General features: G+C 37.5%; 1 protein-coding gene across 5 annotated transcripts in view; it reads right to left on the bottom strand.

Moving 5' to 3' along the window:
• The window catches only part of LOC100646318, a 193,163-nt gene that overhangs the window by 53,957 nt on the left and 118,123 nt on the right, over nt 1–21,083 (bottom strand). For 4 of the 5 annotated variants that reach the window (XM_020866375.2, XM_048411916.1, XM_020866376.2 and 1 more), the window contains 4 exons: nt 17,639–17,787; nt 17,416–17,532; nt 16,248–16,431; nt 4,472–4,728 (listed from right to left, as the gene is read on the bottom strand). In XM_020866375.2, coding sequence (XP_020722034.1) covers nt 4,472–4,728; nt 16,248–16,431; nt 17,416–17,532; nt 17,639–17,787 — 707 coding nt within the window. The remainder of the gene's footprint in view (nt 1–4,471; nt 4,729–16,247; nt 16,432–17,415; nt 17,533–17,638; nt 17,788–21,083) is intronic. The other variant, XM_048411914.1, reaches the window with a different exon arrangement.

Raw genomic sequence — 21,083 nt, 5'->3', positions numbered from 1 at the left:
ATTTTACAAAAGAGCATTCCAATCTTTATGAAAACGAAAATTACTCTCGTGGACATGAAAGACGCGGTGGCGGCGTTTTAACCGGTGATAAGTGCGCGAAACTGAAGTAAGGTGTAAAGTGTCGACTTACTAACTCTCGACAGCGTGCAGGTTACGCGACCGCGAAGTCTGGTTCCTCGTGTCGTTGTAAGGAACTATCGTGTTTTCTAAAAGCGATCATGTTACCAAAGGTCGCTCAAATTACCAGAAAGTCCTGGTCAGAGGATAGACGTTCAATCGGATGCTTCCCACTAACTCTACTGTTGTTCCATTATTCTTCACCATTCTTGGTAAATCCTCTAACGAAAACATGTTTTCAGATAGTTCGAAGTTATCCAAGAAATGCGATATTTTCTTCGCATCTTTCGAGATTTCGACACCACGCACTGCACCATGGGTTTCGCCGCTTTAAATTCAGACGACGTTCAACCAAAGAACTTGTGAACTTTATTGTAATTACTTAACTCTAACCTATAGCACCTAATTATCGATGAATCACTGTCGTTAAGGTATTTCTTGGATTTTCACGGAGAAATAACCGACCACTCGAACAATCGTGGACTGAGAGCCTCTTTAGACAAGCGACTCAGAGTAGCCAACCGCGTGGCCAGACACGAGGACGTAAACAAAGCGTGAAAGACGATTGGCCGAGACGATGGCTGACCATTCAGGTATGCCACATCGTCCGGCGAAGACTCCTGTGGCCTGCATTTATCATAAACTACCGGAAACATAACGCGAAACATTCTTTTATATAAATGAAATAAACACTGAACCTATCACAGATTGTTTCAGAAGCAATTTCTTACTATTAATTGGAAAGCAAAGTTGAACAATCAACAGTCTCGAAGGGAGCTTCCAAAATTTTAGCGAAAGTTTAAAACATTTAAAGAGAACCTTGATCGGTATCTTCTCCTTCAAATTGAATAGTTAAGTCGAACGGCCTGGAAAGATGCTTCTCAAATTCTACTGAAAGTTTAAAACAAAGTCCTCTTCTTCGAACTCAATTCGAACAGTCTCAAAAGAAGTCATCCAAATTCTAATTACGATCTAAAACAAAGAGCTGGACGATGTTCCCTTTTCCAAACGAGGCTATTAATTCTCAAATGTACCTTTAATATTCACAATATAATATCCTCGAGTATTCGGTATCACTCAATTCAACTCTCTAGAAGATTATTCGGATCATCAACTTCTATACTACGTTCAAACACCAACATGAAGACGCTTCCTTCACTTTCACTTTATTGTTTACATGCCCGATGTCCAGTTAGAATCCTGACGATAATCGTACACCGTTACACTTGTTAGAAGTCGTGTGTCACGTGCCGTGCAGAAAATTCGCGAAAGCGACTCCAGTCGAGGCGATCACAGGTTCCAAGTCGTTTAGTAAAGAACCTCGCAGGTTAAACGCTAGCCAGGTAGTCGGAGGCGCGCACTAACGTCGGAATCTCGTGTTACGTGCTACAATAGCCGAGAACACGTGAAAGGCCCCCCGGATGTCACGAAATTCACGAGGCTCGTGCACCTTTCTTAGTGGGAGCGTTGCTCCCTTCTTGCCGCCAGTGGTGGGGATAACCGGTTTCTTCTTCACACATCCTCGAGTTGTTACTAAACGGGCTTAACGATTGGTCGAGACGAGACGAGGTTCAGGGGCGTATCTGATGTCGGTCTCCGGTTACGATGGATGAGAAAGTTGCGACGATTTCAAGGATATTGATAAGCGACGTGCTATAAAAATGATTGTTGTGCAATGTGTAGAATTATAGATATCATGGTTGGAAGAGTTGATTATGATATTTAGTTATTTAGATATGTATATACCGTCGTAGTATAGTAGTGGAGCTATTTTGGATAATTGCGTTATTAATAAATTTCCTTGTATTTTCTTGTATATTTTCTTTCTTTTTTCAGATGTTTGGTGATAAAATAAATGAAATATTGGCTGTAGATTATATAAGTGACCGGTCGAATTGTGGAGACTAAAATTATTATAAGGAAATCTATAATTTATAAATTTGTAACTTGGCTATTTACCAATATTATCCACCTAATCTTTGGATAAGTAGCTTTTATGGATTCTTTTTATTCTCCTGAGACGTTAATCCTTTAGATTACCACTCTTTTGAAACCTACGAATTTTTCCTTCCTTCGGACTTTTCACCTCCAAAATTCGTAAAAGATGAATCACTACTGTAATGTGTCTTAATCTGTCTTTAAGGTATGTAGTTTACAGTGTAGCAGTATACATCGTATCTTTCCTCATCTAGTAAGACAGACCACAGTATTTTCTTCATTAAACAATATTCAGTGGAACATTTTTCAATTATGTACCCAAAGATTTAAAAGAAATTTTCCAAATGTCCATGCAGATTTATGCAAATGATTTCTTTTGTAGGAACGCCATCGAACTGGTCTTGTCGTTCGTTTAAACAGGATTAATTGCATTTTTTGGAAAACTTGTCGCAGCCAAAGTGAGCCGGGCGAAATTTAACTTTCACGTTCGTCGTAATAAATGCATTCATTAGTGTACTCGAGATGATTAGACGAAGTAGGAACAAGTGGAGCGTCGATACGAAATTCACGAAAGGAAATAATAGCGTGGCGTTTCTGTAGTTTCGTTTCGAACTGGCGGCATTTCCCAGCGGCGGGAAACTACTCATCGCGAAATTGCTCCTTGAGGACGAAGTCGTCTGTGAAACTATAGTAAAATTGAACTGTCATAACCACGCTCTGCTTGACCAACATGTAAGTACAAATATCAGAAGCTGTGCAATTATTGCATCGCCGATTGTTTCTTAAGCCCTTGTGATTTTGCAGTTGCTCACAAACGTATTTCCAACGCTTGTACGGATCTTCCACGAATAAACGATTTCCCGACTTTTTCGTTATTCGGTAGCTAGAAGAAAGTATCGATCGAGATATAAGTTCATTCACTTTTCACTAACGTCTACATCTAAAGGAATATTCTAAAAATTGTTTGAGAATATAAAAATACATGTAAATAATATTTTTCATGAAAGATATAATAGAGGAATAGGATAATTAATCAAGACACTGCGTAAGGATATGATACTGACGTAGGATAATTGATTAAATAGATTTTATACGAATGCAATGAAATTTGCTGCGCTCTTTTTAAATTTACATAATTTAAAAATATTCAAAGCTATGGCAAAAATATATATTTAATTAAAAAGAGAAAATTGTGCTATATGGAATTAATTTCTCTTTTGTGTTTTCATTTACAATTGTTGATTTTAATTACCGTGGAACAATGGAAATATCGTTCTTAAACTTCCATTAAATAACAATGATAGCAAGAAGCAATCGAACGATTAATTTCATAGTTTGCTATTTCCATTAAAATATTTGCCGCCGTCTACTAATTAGATGTCGCCAAAGCTCGACTAATTGAAATAATTGAGCAAGTTAATCGAACTTCTCGAACAATCAACGAAGAATATAATTCACTACGTAACTTCTCTAGAACTATAATGCGAAAGGCATTCGAACTTTTCAACTAACGTTGTTAGCTACGACGTTCTATCTTTCCAATTGACGTTTCACGCTGACGTCTGATATCAAAGAGCATGTAGCAACGGATGAACGATTCGATCATTCAGCGCTGCGATTTAAACGGCAATTAACATGTACGTGGATGTAAAAATGTAATTAAAAGCAATCAAGTTATCGATCAAACGAAAAAAGGTCTCATCGAAAGCCCTGCGAGTAGGATAAAATTATAAAATATCTAAAGAATAACCTTTCACCGATTGCATAATTTTCTTGTATGGATAAAGAGACAGAGAAGTAGGAAGAGAAACATAATTCTTGTTCACCGATACGTTTGGTAATATTTATGGACTACTTATGTCTACTTCCATCTTCTACATCCTACGCTTCGCATTTGAAAATTTATGGGAAGATTCTCACGTAGAAATACCACTCTACTGTAATGAATCTTGAAAATGGAATTCCGAATTTCCCACGCGCCTCCACATAAGTGGCAATTAACATGTACCTACGTGGAAGTGAAGTATGATAAAATATAATCCAGCTACCAATCAAAGGAAAGAAACCTAAAAGCATAAAATCTCCACAGAATAGCGTTCACTACTTTCTGGAAGGAAAACAGAGAAAGAGAACAAAATCCTTTTTACCAATACATTTCGTAATACTTATCGACAGAGTACTCCATGCTTGGCGCAACAAAATTTATGGAAAGATTCTCGCTAAGAAACACTATTCTCCTAGAATAAATGTTCAAAGGGTAGAAATGGAACTTCGATCCCACCTCTTTCAATATCAAGACGTGATAGATCAATTTCATGTTCGATCTGGTTCAGTAACAAAAAAGAAAATTAAAAAGAAAAAACGAAAAAGAAAAAAGAAAGAAACGCTGAACCAGTGCCAAATGTATGACACTCACCTAACACTGCCCGATGACCTTTCACCCTCCTGCCGATGTTCGGTGAGACGAGACTGAGTCTGTCACTTCTTGAACCTAACAGGGGGCTGGGACTCCTTCTTGGTGGTGGTTGATCAGCGAAAAGCCCATAACTGCTTCCCGCGTTGACAGCATTGCTGGCACTGACAGTTCCCACCCCTCCGGCAACGCTCCATTCTGCCACACTGTCGATCGAACTGCTTCTTGGAAGGCAGGAGCTCGTTGCGCTGCAGTCTCGTCTGTTCATCAGATAGAATTTTCGGTTAAATTTGGTACAGAGTTAATGGAGTAATTATAACGACTCATGAAAATGATTTCGACGATGATAGAAACTTCTTATATGTGAAATACATTAAGAAATATTGCATATTATAATTGGCTATGAGAATAATTTACAATTATATACAGGGTGGTTGGTAACTGGTGGTATAAGCAGAAAGGGGGTGATTCTACGCGAAAAAAGAAGTGGAAAATATAGAATAAAAATTTTTCGTTTGAGGCTTCGTTTTCGAGAAAATCGACTTAGAAAGCGTTCATAGAAATTTAATTAGAAGAGCAGAAGTATGTGTTCGGCAGAATCTGCAACATTTTCAGCAATTTTTGTAATAATAAACTTTATGATTACTTCATATTACTTCATTATGTATTCCTAATTTTCCGTTACGGCAAAAGCAAACTTAAATTGCCATAATATCCATCGAGACAACGATCTACAGTGAGATCCGTCATAACGAGACGCGATAAAGTGCACGCGTACCGAGCCAAAATTCAAAGTCGATTTTCTCGGAAACAAAGCCTCAAGCGAAAAATTTTTATTCTATATTTTCGACTTCTTTTTTCGCGTAGAATCACCCCTTTTCCGCTTGTACCACCAGTTACCAACCACCCTGTATAATACGATAATGCCATGTAATTATTATTTATGAAATATATTATTCCGTGCTAACAATTTTCCATTATACTCGTAACATCTATTCTATTCTAATTTATGTTTCTCCATGGTTGTTATTAAATATAAGTCCATTTTGTAAAATTACAGTATACTTTTATACGTCTGATTTTATAAACTTTCTTTTCTCTGCCACTGTACGTACGTTGCACGGTTCATGACTCGATAGTCCACGACTAGAAAGTTGTCTTGCGATTTCACGCGTGCCACGAAGAGTGTGTTGATTACGTAAAATTTGTCATCGACGATCGAATTAATAATCCTGTACTACGCGAGATTATCGATAAACCGGTTTACACGCCATTCCGGGGACCGATATATTAAATTTACGAAGTTTCCTGAGAGGACTTGTGCACTTAATCTTCACCCTATGGTTCGATCGTTTAAAACCACCCCTGTGCCATTGTATTCTAACCTTTGGCACGCGCTATTAGGTCCATATTACGACACGTTGCTACCGCAACGGGAGAACTTTAATCGTGTTTATTCAGAACTGCACCACGTCGATAATATTAATTCCGCCCAATCAGCGTACAGTCTCCTTCCTGTTATTTTCTTCCTTTTTATTTTATACTCCCGGCAGAGTTAACTTCTCGACATTTACCAGCCCCCGCTTCAACGTTGCATGCATTAAAGCTGATAAAATCACTTCTACGACATTATCTTCGCCCCCCTAATTCGACCTCGCTTTTAGTACAGCCATATCCGACATACGTCTAATTACTCTCGAAATAATGCACTTATGTGAAAACTAGCAAACTCCGAAAGAAAAAAGACAATCTTCGAATGAAAATGATCGTTTCACGCTGTTCCAATTACCTGCGAAACAGTTTCCTTTGTATTTTAGTCGTTAAAGAAATTTGTACGTATCTTCTATTATCTTTCTTTTCTTTTTTTAATTTTTCTTTTTCTTTCGTATTACATTAACAGCTTTCTAATTGTCCCAAATAAATATAATTGTCCTCTATTTAGAATTTCATTGCGTGCCTAAATGTACATATTATGATGATTAGTGAGATGATTAATGGATACGTTGCTATATATACTTTGAGAAATTGTTACTGTGCCTGAATTTTACAACAGATACTTTTCCCAAAGGAACATCAGGGAATATTCATAGGTATCGTTAGTAGACGATCGGCGTCACTGTTTTCACTAAAATACAAAATTAAGATCCTACTTTTTAGAGGGAACAATTACAGTATATATTATTATATTATATATAATATAAAAATTTGTTTCAATTCATAAGGAAATGATAGATGCGCAACGTGTTCCTTTTATATCATTTCATCGAATTACGTACGATCCATTTTGTTCTATTGGAAAGTTGTGCATCTATTATTTTCTTCTAAAATGAAAGAAACTTTCCCGACAATCTAATATATTATAATGAAAAATTTGTGTCTGAATAAATCTCAACGTTAATTTCGCCAATTTCTAGAATCTAAGAATCTCTATGTGTATCTTCAGTAATCGCAACAGCGGTCTTGCCATTTTGACTAGTACATTTCCAACCTGCGTAAATCATTAAAATCTACAATTTATTAAAAAAACTTTTACACAAAGCATCGTTCGACGTCCGTAATAATAATACGAGATTTCCTCTCGTCTGCCAACGAAAGATCCGCAAGAAAACAGTTTTCCGTGGACGTTTATTCATCTCGTAGCCAGCCAGTATATGCAAACACGAGCGTCCTTTATTTCTTCGTCTCGACGATTCGCCGGTTTTTTCCCTCGCTTTATTCGTCTCTGAGCGAGCAAACAAGGGGGGACGAGGAAAGATAAGTAACGTTAATAACCTAAGGAAACTGATTTGAATTCCTTGCACTGGCGAGTTACCTCTGCCGGCAGACGCGACGTTTCGTTCGCATTTTTCACCACCTCCTGAGAATTCTGCCTCGAACGCGAGCTGCCTGATCTTTGGGCATCGTGGCAATTGCACGTTTTCGCGAGCAGCACTCAACCGCTGCTGAAATATTATGCTCGCTACGAAAATAGAGAATATACGAGGCGCACGGGGAACGGCCATAAAGTTGTACAGGTAAAAAGCTTTTGATTATCCCTTGTAAAAAGCTTCTTTGTTTTCTGCCCCTTTGAAAGGTATTCTTGGAACTACGAATTTTCCCCGACATCGATGCACAGAAGCACCGATCCTTCTACGAATCCATTTTGCAAAGCACAGGTACGCCGACAAAAATAACGCGGCAATTCACGTGATCGTCGATTAGAAATTTCATACGTTCGTTGCTAGTAAGGCGCGCGTTTCGAGGAAATTCATCGTACGATTAAACAAAATAACGTGCCAATATGTTGGAACATTCCTTGTTAAATAAGAGAGCCCTTGCTTGAGGAAACGTGTAATTTTAAACTTATTCGTTATTTTTTATACTTCTTTTGTTTGCCTGGACATAAAATGTACAATATTTCGTCATTGTAACATTGTTACATCAGAGTCCGATAACGAAGTAAAACGAGTATCATTGTGTCAAGTAAAATTCAATTTAGCACTCGAAGCGTAAATTACACCGTCTCTCTTCCATCTGTAGTAACAAAAAGAGAAAAAAAAACAAAGTAAAGAAGCGAGGAAACTTTTTAATATTCCTCTCTTTTACGAGCAAGAAGCGAGTGATTAAAAGAAGGTAGCTACTTTGACTACGTCGTTACCCAGCACTAATTAATTCAGACGTTTGTGATTCGCGAAAGAAAACTGCGATATCCTCCGTTTTTAATCTTCGTCCTTTCAGGAGAAAAAACAGGTCCGTTACGTGCGATATTTGACCAAATCGCACCTCTAAATTACAAGCTTCTAATTTATCCTCGCCAAACTTTGTCTTCGTTATATTCTCAGCTTGTCGACATAAATAAAACAAACAAATCCGCCAGAGGCGGACACGTTAGCCCCCTTTTCGCTTCAGTTTCTTTATTTCCTCCTTTTTCTTTGTTTCTTTTTCCTTTTTTTGCTCCTACTTCACACCGTCGTCGAGCTGGTTTTTTTTCAGGAAAGCGACAACTGAATTTTCTGTTGCCGCTGTCAAGACCACCGCTTTCTGCCTTGTATCTTCAATTATAAGATAAAGGACGCTCGTTTTCGCGTTCAATTTCTCTGTCCTCTGAATCACTTGTAGTTTAGGAGGAAAGCAGATTACACGGATGGGGAAAACATCGCGCAGCGTGGAAAAACTAGAGAAAATTGCAGAGAGATCCTTGAACCATTAAATCTCGAAATTGTCTTTCACTTTTATTTTTCTACTGGAAGGTCATATGCACCGGTCTTTTTTCGATGCTCGTTGCTGGAAATCCAGCAAAGTCTCTCTCTTTCTCTTCTCTCTCTACACGTCTACAATTTACCCACGCAAATTACGCGGCGATGACTTGAAATTACCCACAGTTGGTGGCATTTCGAGTTCAAAAGTTTGCTTCAATCATCGTCACTATGCAGGAAAAACATCGGTTAGTTGTGGCACAGCTATGATTTACGTCAATTTACCGGCCTTCGTGCCACGCATACGCGTAATGAGCGCATTAAGTGGCTCGTTAGCCAATCAGACTGCAGAGAAACCGCGTTTTCTCGGTTTGACTAGTTGATTTCTACTTTTTTCGATGGCTTAATGAATTGGATTTTCAACGAGGTGAACTCGCCGAATATTATTCTGTTCGAAATATTAAATAACGTGATTGAAGTTTCGTCTAAAGCCAGGTTCGTCGTATTTTTCTTGTTCCAGAAGAGAAAAAGGATGTTCGTTGTATCGTACAATCGTCGTGTCGATCTGAATCACATCGTCGTAGAGGAACCACATCCAATCGAATCACCAAGTTAAAGAACCGACGATCATTTTGCAAGAAAACACATTAATCTCGATGTACCAGGTCTGTAAATATGAAACCGGAATTTGCCTATAGATGGCCCTAGCCGATAATGTAGTTATCACTAAACTGCATCATTGATGTCAAAAGTCTTTGTTGACATCTCACAAACATTTTCGACTCAGAATAATACAAGTTTCATACAACAGCATAGTTTGTAATAGCGTTGAACGTGTGGAATTTTGTGCCTGGAAACTACGATTTGCGGACAGCATTGATTTCCTGTTACCATTTGAAGAAAACTGTTGCAGAATCGCATCGAATGCTTGTCGAAGCTTACGGTGAGCATGCTCTTGGTAAATCACAGTGCTTTGAGTGGTTTAAAAAATTCAGAAGTGGCAATTTTGACGCGAGGAACGAAGATCGTGGAACTTGGAACGTGATCTATTATGAGTTGTTAAAATCTGGCGAAACCGTTAATACTGAGCGATACCGACAACAAATGATCGATTTGAATCAAGCTTTACGTGAAAACCGACCAGAATATCGAAAAAGGCAACGCAAAGTAATTTTGCTTCATGATAATGCACCATCACATACAGCAAAACCGGTCAAGGAAACGATTGAAGCGTTCAGTTGGGAAATACTTTCGCATGCGGCTTACTCACCACACCTGGCTCTGTCCGATTACTATTTATTTGCATCGATGGGACACGCACTTTCTGACCAGCACTTCGCTTCTTACGAAAATGTACGAAAATGGCTCGATGACTGGTTTGCCTCAAAAGAGCGAAAGTTTTTTTGGCGTGGCATCCACCAATTGCCAGACAGGTGGGGAAAATGTATAGCTAGCGATGGGCAATATTTCGAATAAAATATTTTTAATACAAAAATATACAAAATAAACGTGTATTTTCTATACAAAAATTCCGGTTTCATATTTACATACCTGGTAGTGAACGATGCATTCTCGCTTGAACTATATTTTGTAAAGCACAAAAAAGCGTACGATAAAAAAAACAAGTAACCATCAGGATATTTTAAAATAATCGCTTTGCTAATAAGAATACGAAGATCGAAACGATATGACAGAACATTTTTCAAACTGATCAAATAGAACGATGGAAGTCTCGCTTCGGAGACTCGAGAAATTTAACAGCAGTTGTTCTCCTTCTCGCCAGCTCCTCGAGAAATGAATTGCAAGACGAAACCGAATTACAAATGCTTCGAATGAATTTGACGTACGATATGCAAGTGGTATTGTTCGATGATTTAATTGAGAACATTGCGCGAATCGTTGCACGAGCTAAAACTCCGCCGTTATGATTTATTCCTTTGATATCTGATCGAACAACATGAATTTCGTTGCATCGCGTTGTTCCGAGGAAACTTGCCAACTATAAATAATTTTCAACGCCAGCACAGACTAGATAATTGCTTTTCCTCTTGGCTCGGGGATAAGGTTTCAGACTTGATGGCCAAGGAAAGGTCAGACACAAGAGAAGATAACGTTAACTGTGATAAAAATCCACCTACTCGGACGAGTCAGATTCGACTATATTTCCTCTATGCAGGTCGATGCGGCTTTAAGATTAGATATATTATTCCTTCGAGAAATAAAAGAGCAAAGAATATATAGAAGATATATAGGAGACATAAAGAACGCAGAGACAAGAAGATATGTTAGAAAATCCGATCCTCGAGAGAATAATTAATATTTTTACGAATAAAAGTTCGTAAAAACTTCACGATAAATAGCCTGATAAGGTGTTAATTATCAACGTCTATCTGTCGGGGGTAGAGTACGATGTAACAAATCGTAGAGAGAGAGAGAAACGAAACGCAAGTAGAAGAAGTTGTTCGTGGTCAGACACAGCAGAGAAGATCTGATTAGCTGCTATTATGTTCTTTTATATCTTTCTTTGTTCGATGATAAATTACCTTTTTACAATAAATGCTGTAAAGATAGAAACGGCGAGAAACGTACTAATAACTTCTCCTCGCTGTACAATTATTTATTAATTAACATCGAAATAAGAAAATAAAGCGTTGCTAGTGTCAAGAGAAATGAAATAATTTTTTAAACTAAAACACACAGGATGTTGCACACTTTTCCTCACGAGACTTAATCAACGCGTATTCTTCGTGTACTGTGCGTTCCAGAAAAAGAAGAAGGAGATCGTATGGATTCTCATATGAGTAGAGTGAACTTTGAAAGAAGTACTTGTGTATCAAACAAGAATTAATCTACACAGCGTGTTTAACAGGTTGACTGCCACGACACCTGTAATCAGGTGTCAGCAAAGTTTCTGGTCGGGCCACGTAACCCATATTCGGGTGTCGCTTATTTGATTACTTGCGAAGGATCGTCGTAAATATTTGAAAAAATATTCCATAATAATAAAACTGTTGAATTGTTATAAAAGTAATACGAAAATGGTTTATTAAAAAATTATTTAGAATGTAAAACTTTAAAGTATTCTATACATAGCTGAGATTGGTCGGGACAATTTGGACAATAAGTTGTTGTTTTCTTCAAATTCTTTCGTGCCTTTGCTCGGTCCATTCGACGTCTTTTATTTGCATAACATAGTTTGCATGCGCGTCTAATGCTTCTTCCGGAATCATTTTTCCGAACGGCGATATTATGCTGACTCCGTCGAAGACGAGGATTTTTTGTATTTTCAGACAACTCTAATAATTTTGCAACTAATAATTGTCTAAATATTCTAATATTAATATTCCTCCTTGTTGCAATTTTCTAAACCGTCAAAGCGTTTACAACAGAAATTCCCAAAAGGAGTTGAATGCCAAGTTTTCTGCACCATTTGATTCCTTTTCTAATTGTAGTGGCATAAGAGACCATTTGGTCGGAATAATCCATACCACACTTTCCTTCGTTATATTCAACAACAGCTAGTGGTTTTAATGTTGCGAACAAACGAAACGAGAGATCATTCTTGAGACAACCGCTTCAGCGACTCGCATTACTAAAATATCGATGGGAGCACCTAGCAGAGAACGCTTGGTACTGCTGCACGCCTGCCCTGACGGAGATTTCTTTGAAAACACGCCTAGCAGTCAACGAGTTAAGAAAGAACATGATTGACGATACATTTGTAGTATCGTGGACGAGGGGCTTGGAGGGTATCATGCGAATTATAAACAAGCGGTTGGCTGAATATGTGCGTGATGGGGCTAAGGCAATAAGACAAGGGGTTGCTAAGGGACATAAACGAATTAACAGCAGTATGAGTTGAGAAGCCAGAGAGTGCGGATTGCGTTGTCGAGATAGTGTTGTTAGCGTTGTTGAGAGAGATTTGAGTCCATGGTGACGAGAGTTGTTAATTAATTATCTTGTTGTCTTAATTATAACACGTTGTTGTGATTATTTCATGTTAAATAACCATCGTTTACTATTTAATCAACATCTGTTTAATCCATTTATTATAAATAAACTAATCATAATAGTTTACGATACTACACATTAGTTTACATTTTACTATCTTTATGGAATATTAGTATGAAACTAATACAATATTAGTATTTATAGATATGTTTAGATAGAACTTTAAGAGCAATAACGTTTGATAAATAATTTTTGCACGATAATTTAAAAAGATGAAAAAATCCTGATATTTTTCAGGCAAAGTGGTAAAAATATATAAATATTTGTTGTAAAGTGATACAATCAAAATTCAACTTGAGACAATAATAAATTCAATTTTTAATCACTGTCAATCTCGTATTGACAGGTTCGCTATTATTAATACCTGATCATTACATTGATTGTTATAATTTATTTCTGTCTTCTATTATAATAACCCCAAGCTCCCTTCGTATCATTTTTATTCCGACTTTTTAATAGAACTTCCAGCGATCTATCTATAATAAAACACTCTAATCTGATACTTGTAAAATATACTAATAAAGTTTCGTAAAAAAAAAAAAAACGAAAAGAAACTGCAAGTTCTTCGTAGCCCAGAAAATCAAACAAAAAGAAAAGTTCGATATACGAAAAACTTTATTCCGCTGGATCACAGCGAAACAATCGATGGAATATCAAATTTATCCGAATCGCGGTTAGTCGACGGCTTAAAATCGACGATGCACGGCTAAGTATTTTTCTTGTCCGTAAGCTTTCGAATTCGCGGCAATATCGCGTTGCGTGTTTTGTTTCCCCGAGCCGGCCGTCTAGGTTCGTCGAAAACCGGGTCGCATCCATTTGCAAATTAAACTTCTACACCCTGGTGGATTGTTCCGCGCGAGCAAAGCTTACATACAGTGTCTTGCGAAAGTATTCCAACCACTTATCGTGGAAAATTTGTCTAAATATATTTACGTGTTTTACATGAAGCCTTTTCTAAACTTCATTAGCTCTTAACGAAGCAGGACTATTGCGATTATGTTGGCAAAATTTGGGAACGATCCGAGAAAAAATCGTGGAAAATCTTTGTGAATATATCGTACGCGTTGTACGAAACATTTTCAAATTCCATTAACATTCTAACGAGACACTGGCATCGTGATTACATTGGTCAAATTTGAAGGCAATTCGCAAATGTAGAAGTCACAAGATATTTATGGGTGCGAGTATTTGAAACACTTAACGTGGAGAATTTTTGTGAATGCTTTGTATGCATTATAGAAAGAATTCTGAACTGTCATTAACATTCTAACGAGACACTGCTGCCACGAATATGTTGGACAAACTTGAAAGCAATTCTACAACGCGTATAAAAGTTACAAAACAGTTGCGCCTATCGCGATCATACATCGAGTAGACAATTAATTTTACAGCAGGAACACAACTTATAGTTAAACGTTGGAAATATCGAAGTTTATCAATACAACGATCATTATCCTTCGATTGGATAATAGCGGAATTAAATAGCAATATTAGAATAATAGAATTATAATTGACTTACAACTGCTTTTAGACAGAATTATAAATCGAATGATAACTGTTTAAATACTTCAATTTACTTACATTACAATGCATTTGCATTAAATACCTCGTAATTTCTATATAAATTTTCCGAATCGTTTCAAATTTAATCAATATGATCACGACAGTGGTTATAACGTTAATTAAATTCTGTCTCATTATAATATTAATGAAATTTCACAACCTTCCGTATAACGTGTTCGCAAAACATTTTCATAAGCGTTGAAATACTTTCATCAGCTACTGTACGTCCCTTTTTCTCCCTCGTACGTTCCGTTCTGTATGAACCTGCATGTTTTTCCGTCACCTGTCACGCGATAGATCTCTGCTCTTGTTTTCATCGCCGTGCTATTCACGAACTCTATGTATCCACGGATTTTAAAATAATGTCTATCGATCGTTGGAGGACACGTCGATGCGTTTCACGGGGATAACGCTACTTTATTAAGGGAGCACGAGGGTGACTCGACGTCGGCCATGTAATTTTAACGGAGCAGAAGCTGGGTCGTTTCTCGGGGAAAAGCTATTGTCTCGTTTGGGTATAGCTTTTCTTTAGAGGCTCGAACTAGCCTGTTTTCTCTTCGATGAGAGATAACAATGATTTGTCGAGAGATACGGCCAATTTCCAACAGAATAAAAGCCAGAGATGCCACAAGTTAAGTTTCCGATGAGCTCGTTTGTCCGGAATAAGAACCTGGCTGGATCATCTTTTTTTCTCTTCATTTACTTGCACGCTACGAGAGATGCCGTTATTCATTTTAATTAACGCTTTTAGCTATGAGTGCTCTTTGCGCTGGTGTTATGTTACGTGCACGTGATATTGGTTTTACGAAGCTTCCTATTAGCTACAGAGTTTTCTGTCGTCGATCTCGCAAGACAAACTGATCGGTTCCACTTTTTGTACATTTCGTTTTATTCCATTTCATAAGCACGCGATTAACGTTCGATTGTCAGCAACGAATTACTTATTTATCGCGAGAAAATTACATAAATCATAGATTATATATGATCGTAATCGCCTATAGTAAATCATAATTATCCAAGATAAATTTAAGATGTGGCGTCTACAGCGTCGTCGGCTAGACAACGCTCGAGTTTGTGGAGTCGATCGGCTCCTGAACGGTTCAATTATTCATCGCATCGATGAAGAAGAAACTTGTTGTAAATCACGTGTAATTGTCGTTAGGAAAATAATATAAAAGATGTTGCTGTCAGACGTGGCGAATAATTAGAATATTCGTTTGATTTTCGTACAGGCCTTCCATTTCGAAGGAAACGTTAGGTTGAAAATATTGCGTTAAAACTACATTGGAAATATAAATTTGCCATTGGAAGAATTTCAGAGACCATATCCACTGTTCCACCTGTCTACCTTTCAATTACACACCGTTCGAACAAAAGAGCCACGATAACTGCAATTCGAAGATTCGAAACTTGCTGAACCGGTAGCTCAGTCACCCGTAAAGCGCGCAGAATAATATTTAAATTATCTCGATTAAACGTACGATATTTCAAACGACTGAAACGTCATACTGCACCAATATCATTACGCCACTATCGTTTTCCATACGCGCCACCGATATTATCGTCCGCTGCAATTCCACCAACCAACTAACTCTACTGTCTCGTTAAATTAACGCGAATCAATCATTCGATATTGCAAAAGCGGAATTGAAGGTAACCGGTGAATTTATCAGTGGCGATTCGGTGGAAACTCAGGACCTTGGAGCTAGAAATCCTCCGCTTGACGACGAACCATCCGGTAAAAGCGATTCAGTGTCTGCGTATCAACTTCGATGTTGCGAAAAGTAATAACTCGTACGTAATTTGTTGCGAAACAAGTCTCGTTCCGATAAAAGTTCGTCGAAGGACGCTTCCGGAGTAGTCGAAGCTGTCCGTTCTGCGGCAATGGTCTCAGACCAATTTTTTTTTTCTTTTTTTTTGGTTTCTTCCTCTTCTTTCTCCTCCTCCTCCTTCTCCTCCTGCCTTTCTCGAGTCTCCGCAGCGACGTCCTGTATTTTAAGAATTTGACGATGGCCGATTTCGTGACATACCTTTCCCAGGAGAGCCTTCGTGGAATTTCATCGCTCGGAGTGAAGCTTGGCCTCTGGTTCAAGAGCCTCGCCAATCTGGTCAAAGGTTGAGAACCGCCGATGCTGGAGGTACTCAGCCTGCCGCTTCTCGTCGAGTGTTCCTTTGAGGATTCTCGCGTTGGTCCGGAGTCCGAGACGCGACGTTCTGCGAATAAATAAGGAGAAAGGGTGGAGAAGGATTTTCATAAAAAGAGAAACAGAAAAAGGTGTGAATAAGAAAACTGATTACGAGATGTCAGCATGGAATTTATGATATCTCTAGTTGACTCGATGGTATCAGCCAAGTGGCTATTGATCCCTTTTATGATGGAAGACCCTTGAGACCGTTACGCTAGGATTTCGATTATCAGAGCACCGATTAGTGGAATTATGCAAAATTTTGGGTATAAGGAGAAAGAGAGTTTCTAGAAATGTTCACGTTGCAAGACGCCGGTAGGAAATTTACCTTATTTTAGGCTGACTCGTTATCATTAGATAACGCGCGCTAGGTAAATTAAGACACTAAATAAACATATATCGCGATACTATTTATTTGCATTAAACTTTATGAATTTAAAATTAATAAATTCGATCTCATCGATTAGATTTATACGATAGAAAACTCTCGAAACTCCCGTGATAGAATCCGCATCATCGGAACGCCGATTAACAGAACGATCAATTTGTAGATAGATAAAGTAAGAGAGGCAGGATTCTGGTGGAAAAGAAGGGATATGAAAATGATTACGAAATGACGATAGGGAATTTACGTTATTTTTCCGCCGACTTGCCACTGTTAGATCTTCATGGAAATGTACCGCGTTCATCGTACAAGGCATCGTAGTAAGCTCGTGTATAGTAGAATTTGGATTACCATAATACCGATTAATGGAACGATCGATTATCGGAATATCGATTTATGAGAAATTTGACGATAGCTCTTTGTAAGGAAGACTAGAGTACAGGAATAGAAATGGAAAGAAATCGAAGAGCACAAAAGCAAGTGCACGATAACGTACTAATGTATTCCAAGTAGCGATTTTTCCTAAAGGAGATCTTTCTATTGCAACGAATGCAATTCCACGGATTAGGGATATCAAGCGGTAAGACGATTGATCACCTCGTTTTGAATAAATCCTCGATATTTTACCTATCGTGTCGTCTGTGAACGATATCCTCGGTGTTAGTAGCTTGGTGCAATGGGAAACGGTACTGCCACGTTTCGTCGAAGTTCCACTCTCCGGAACCGATAAACCCGTTGACGCTGCTGTAATCATTAGCAAAGCGTTGTATTCTTTAAGCGGTAAATAGCGCCAATAGGAAGCCAAGTAGAAAGCGTGCTTAATCAATCGATAATTATTTAATTAACATACCGTTGTAACGGGCATCGATCTGTGCTTGAAGGATGCTCAAACCAGGCGCGACTATGGCTGGCAAAGTTCTGGAACGCAAGAGGGGTGCTGGACGTCCTCCAGGACCTCGCGCACCTCTGCTTTCCGTCTTGCATTCTACCGTGGGGATGCTGGAAACAAACAGACGATATCATTGTAGCGTTTCCGCAATCTCGCGGTATTTTTTTATGTGACACGTGGTAAGCGAACTTTCTGCCAGGATGTTTCGCGACAATTTGAATATGGAAATATTCAGCGATGAAACATTAATAATGTTAATAAGATGGAAAATTTTGAAACTTGGAATATTATTTGGTCGTTATTAATTTCGACGTTTTGGGCGAAGTATTATTTTTCCCATGTTTGGAAAGCGAATTATTACTTGCTTAATATCATTTAGTTATTATTATCAAGTTTGACGATTCTGAGAGATATTATTCCATCATAGTTGGAAATTAAACTATTACCTTCTAGTTATTACGTGTGTTTATCCCACTTGAAGATTTTATTATCATTTAGCTATTATTATTAACGTCGACGTTTCTTCGAAACATTACTTTTACCATATTCCGAAATTAAATTATTAGTGGTTTGCTATTATTTGTTCATCTCACTTGGAAACTTTAATGTCTTTTAGCTATTTTTCTTTCAATTATTTTATCATAATTTTTGGAAATTGAATTATTAGTTGTTTGTTATTCACCGTTTTAATATGTACGAATTTTTATCGTACAATTTCTACGAAGAGACGTAGGAGGCAGTTTCGACAGCGATACGAAGTTATAATTACGTACACTATACGATAAGAGCACAATGGAACAGAACGAAATAGAGTTCAATCTCTACAATTCAAGGAATAATCCATGTATTAACCTCGCTATACAATAGCAGAAGAAAGAAAGTTTCAAGTTGTTAGATAATGTATTTCGTGTATGTTCATATATCAACAACTTCTGTATCAGTAATTTCTCGTCACATTGCCTACAGTCACCTATTTTACAGTACAATGTGCATCATATCTATTCACCGCTGCAGTGTAAAAACGATTGTAATTCTTAAAATTATAATATCTTTTGTACCACTAAAATTTATGCTTGCTTTTGTCCGCCACTTATTCTCCACATCTACATACATTTTACAACATCTTTCACTCCGACCAAACTACGCTCTCAAATTCCACTTTCCCTTTGTCCATCCACGTATTCCCAGCGCCATTGTGTCTAACAACGCGTGTAATCACCATAGTAAAACCATGAGGCACGGCATATAAAGAAATTCTAATTTTCTAAATTTCTCACACTGTAAACAAGTTAATAATTATTTTCATTCTATTTCTGAGATTCCCAGCTCTCTATTTTCCTTTCCAAGCTTTTGGAAAACTGATCTATAGCGAAGAAGAGAAAAATCAAGCCCAAGCATAGACACTTTTTACGTGCTAGGACTACGGTAATTCGAGAAAAAGGCTCAGTGGCAACGACCTGAGGTAACCCTTGGAACGAACGAAGGAAGCCGGGTGACACGAGATCAGGATTACGGATCCTAGCTCGCAGGAAGTTCATCTACCGGTCGACCACTTTGTCTCCTCCGCAAACCAACGACTTCCTTTTATCATTCTCCCCCCACCCCTGCCTCCGATAATTACGCCGATGCGTATAAAAGCAACGAACCAGCTTAACAATGGGGTCCCTTCTGTTTCGACGATTGAACAGAAATTTATTAAGCGGACGAAGAAGAGCATTAGAAGACGTTGGGAAATAAATTCTGCAAAGAAGATCGTTCCACCTTTTATTTACAGTCGGTCTTCGACATCGGAAAATTGGAATAGATCGCTATGAAATTGATTTTCGTCGCTGACTTTGGTGACGTGAAAGCATCGCGAGCGGTTTGCTTGGATTTTATTTTTTATACCGATTCGTTTCTGTGATAATTGTAAATTAGCAGAAATACTTTGTAGGCGATTTTTAATTGCTCTATAGACGAACGTATGTTCGATGAACAAAATGGCAATAGTTTATAATTTAGTATTTAATTTGGTCGATATATACGTTTCCTTTTTCAATTTCGATGAATCGAGCAGGGTTATTTAAGAAACTGTCGCAAATAATACCGAGTAGCTGTTTTAGGTTTATATCAAAATTGGATCTAAATTTAATGTAAAACTCACGTCGAATTTTCTCATTTTTATTTAGAGATTTTTAGTGTGCAAGCAAGCGTCGGTATCGGTAAAATATTTAAAACAGCGTGGCGAACGATCTGAAGCATTTTTCCTTTTATCTCGCATTGATATAATACATTAAAATCAAAAGTAAACCTGAAGCTGATACGGAAATTGAAAAGCTATCGAGTAAAAGCAACGAACTAAACACCGATATTGATCTAAGGCGAGTACCAAGTTCCATTTATAAATTTCATTCTTTATTCGTTGTCTTTTGTTATCTGAATTTATTTTCCACAAACATTAAGTCCAACTTCTTCTCTAACTATTTCCTGTTTACCTTCCATCGCTTAATTTGCATTTATACAATTAACTTTAGATTAGATTTAGGTTTACTTCCAATGCAAAATTAAAAGTATGAACTTAAAATCGTTTGCGATGCTTTCTAAATATATTTTGCCTTTCTCTAAACGTATTTCACTTATACTTTCTATTTATATTTAAATAACCCTTTTCGATATATTGGAGCACAAACAAGTCCAACAAGATACAAACTAAATCGTAAAAGAAATTCACAAACTTTATGCTTAAAATGGCACACGTACGATAGATTTTTCTCCCTCTACAGCTAAACTTATTCTTCCAGTTTTACTGCCTTATGTTATCGATTCTTTTTATTCGAATAGGTGTTCATATAACGACTTACCTTCAGTGTCGAATTTTTCATGATACACGTGAGATGATCTTTTCTTTTTCTACATTTCAACCGATTCTTCCATTTAATTCTATATTAATTCTTCTGACCGAATAAAGACTCGAATATTACGTCCGTCGTACTTTGGAAGATAAATGCGTCGCGTGATTTTAATCGTCATATACAAAGTATACGCGTTTACGTCTGAATCGCTCGACGATCCAGACGACAATAACGAGACAAGCGTTATAACGACGAACCCGAGCAGTTGTGACGCATTACATAAGGACGATCATGACAACAACAGGTGTCGCGGTTACACTAATTTTGTTTTTACCCTGCTAAGGATAATATAAGACATTTTTCAAAACAATGGTACGATTACACAACAATGAACGTTGTGTGATTGATTAAATAAAATAATAATACCATAGTAAGTTTTGTAGGAAGCCGATATTTTTCAACCAAATTCGATATATATATATATGTTATATATACATTGGTTTCTTAATTTGCTTTAAAGACACTTTCTTTTTTTTTTTTTTTTTAATTAAAATACAATTTACGCTGTAGTTTTT

The sequence above is a fragment of the Bombus terrestris genome, chromosome 14 (assembly GCF_910591885.1).
Source record: "Bombus terrestris chromosome 14, iyBomTerr1.2, whole genome shotgun sequence".
NCBI classification, from domain to species: domain Eukaryota; kingdom Metazoa; phylum Arthropoda; class Insecta; order Hymenoptera; family Apidae; genus Bombus; species Bombus terrestris.
This window is presented reverse-complemented; position numbering and strand designations above follow the sequence as displayed.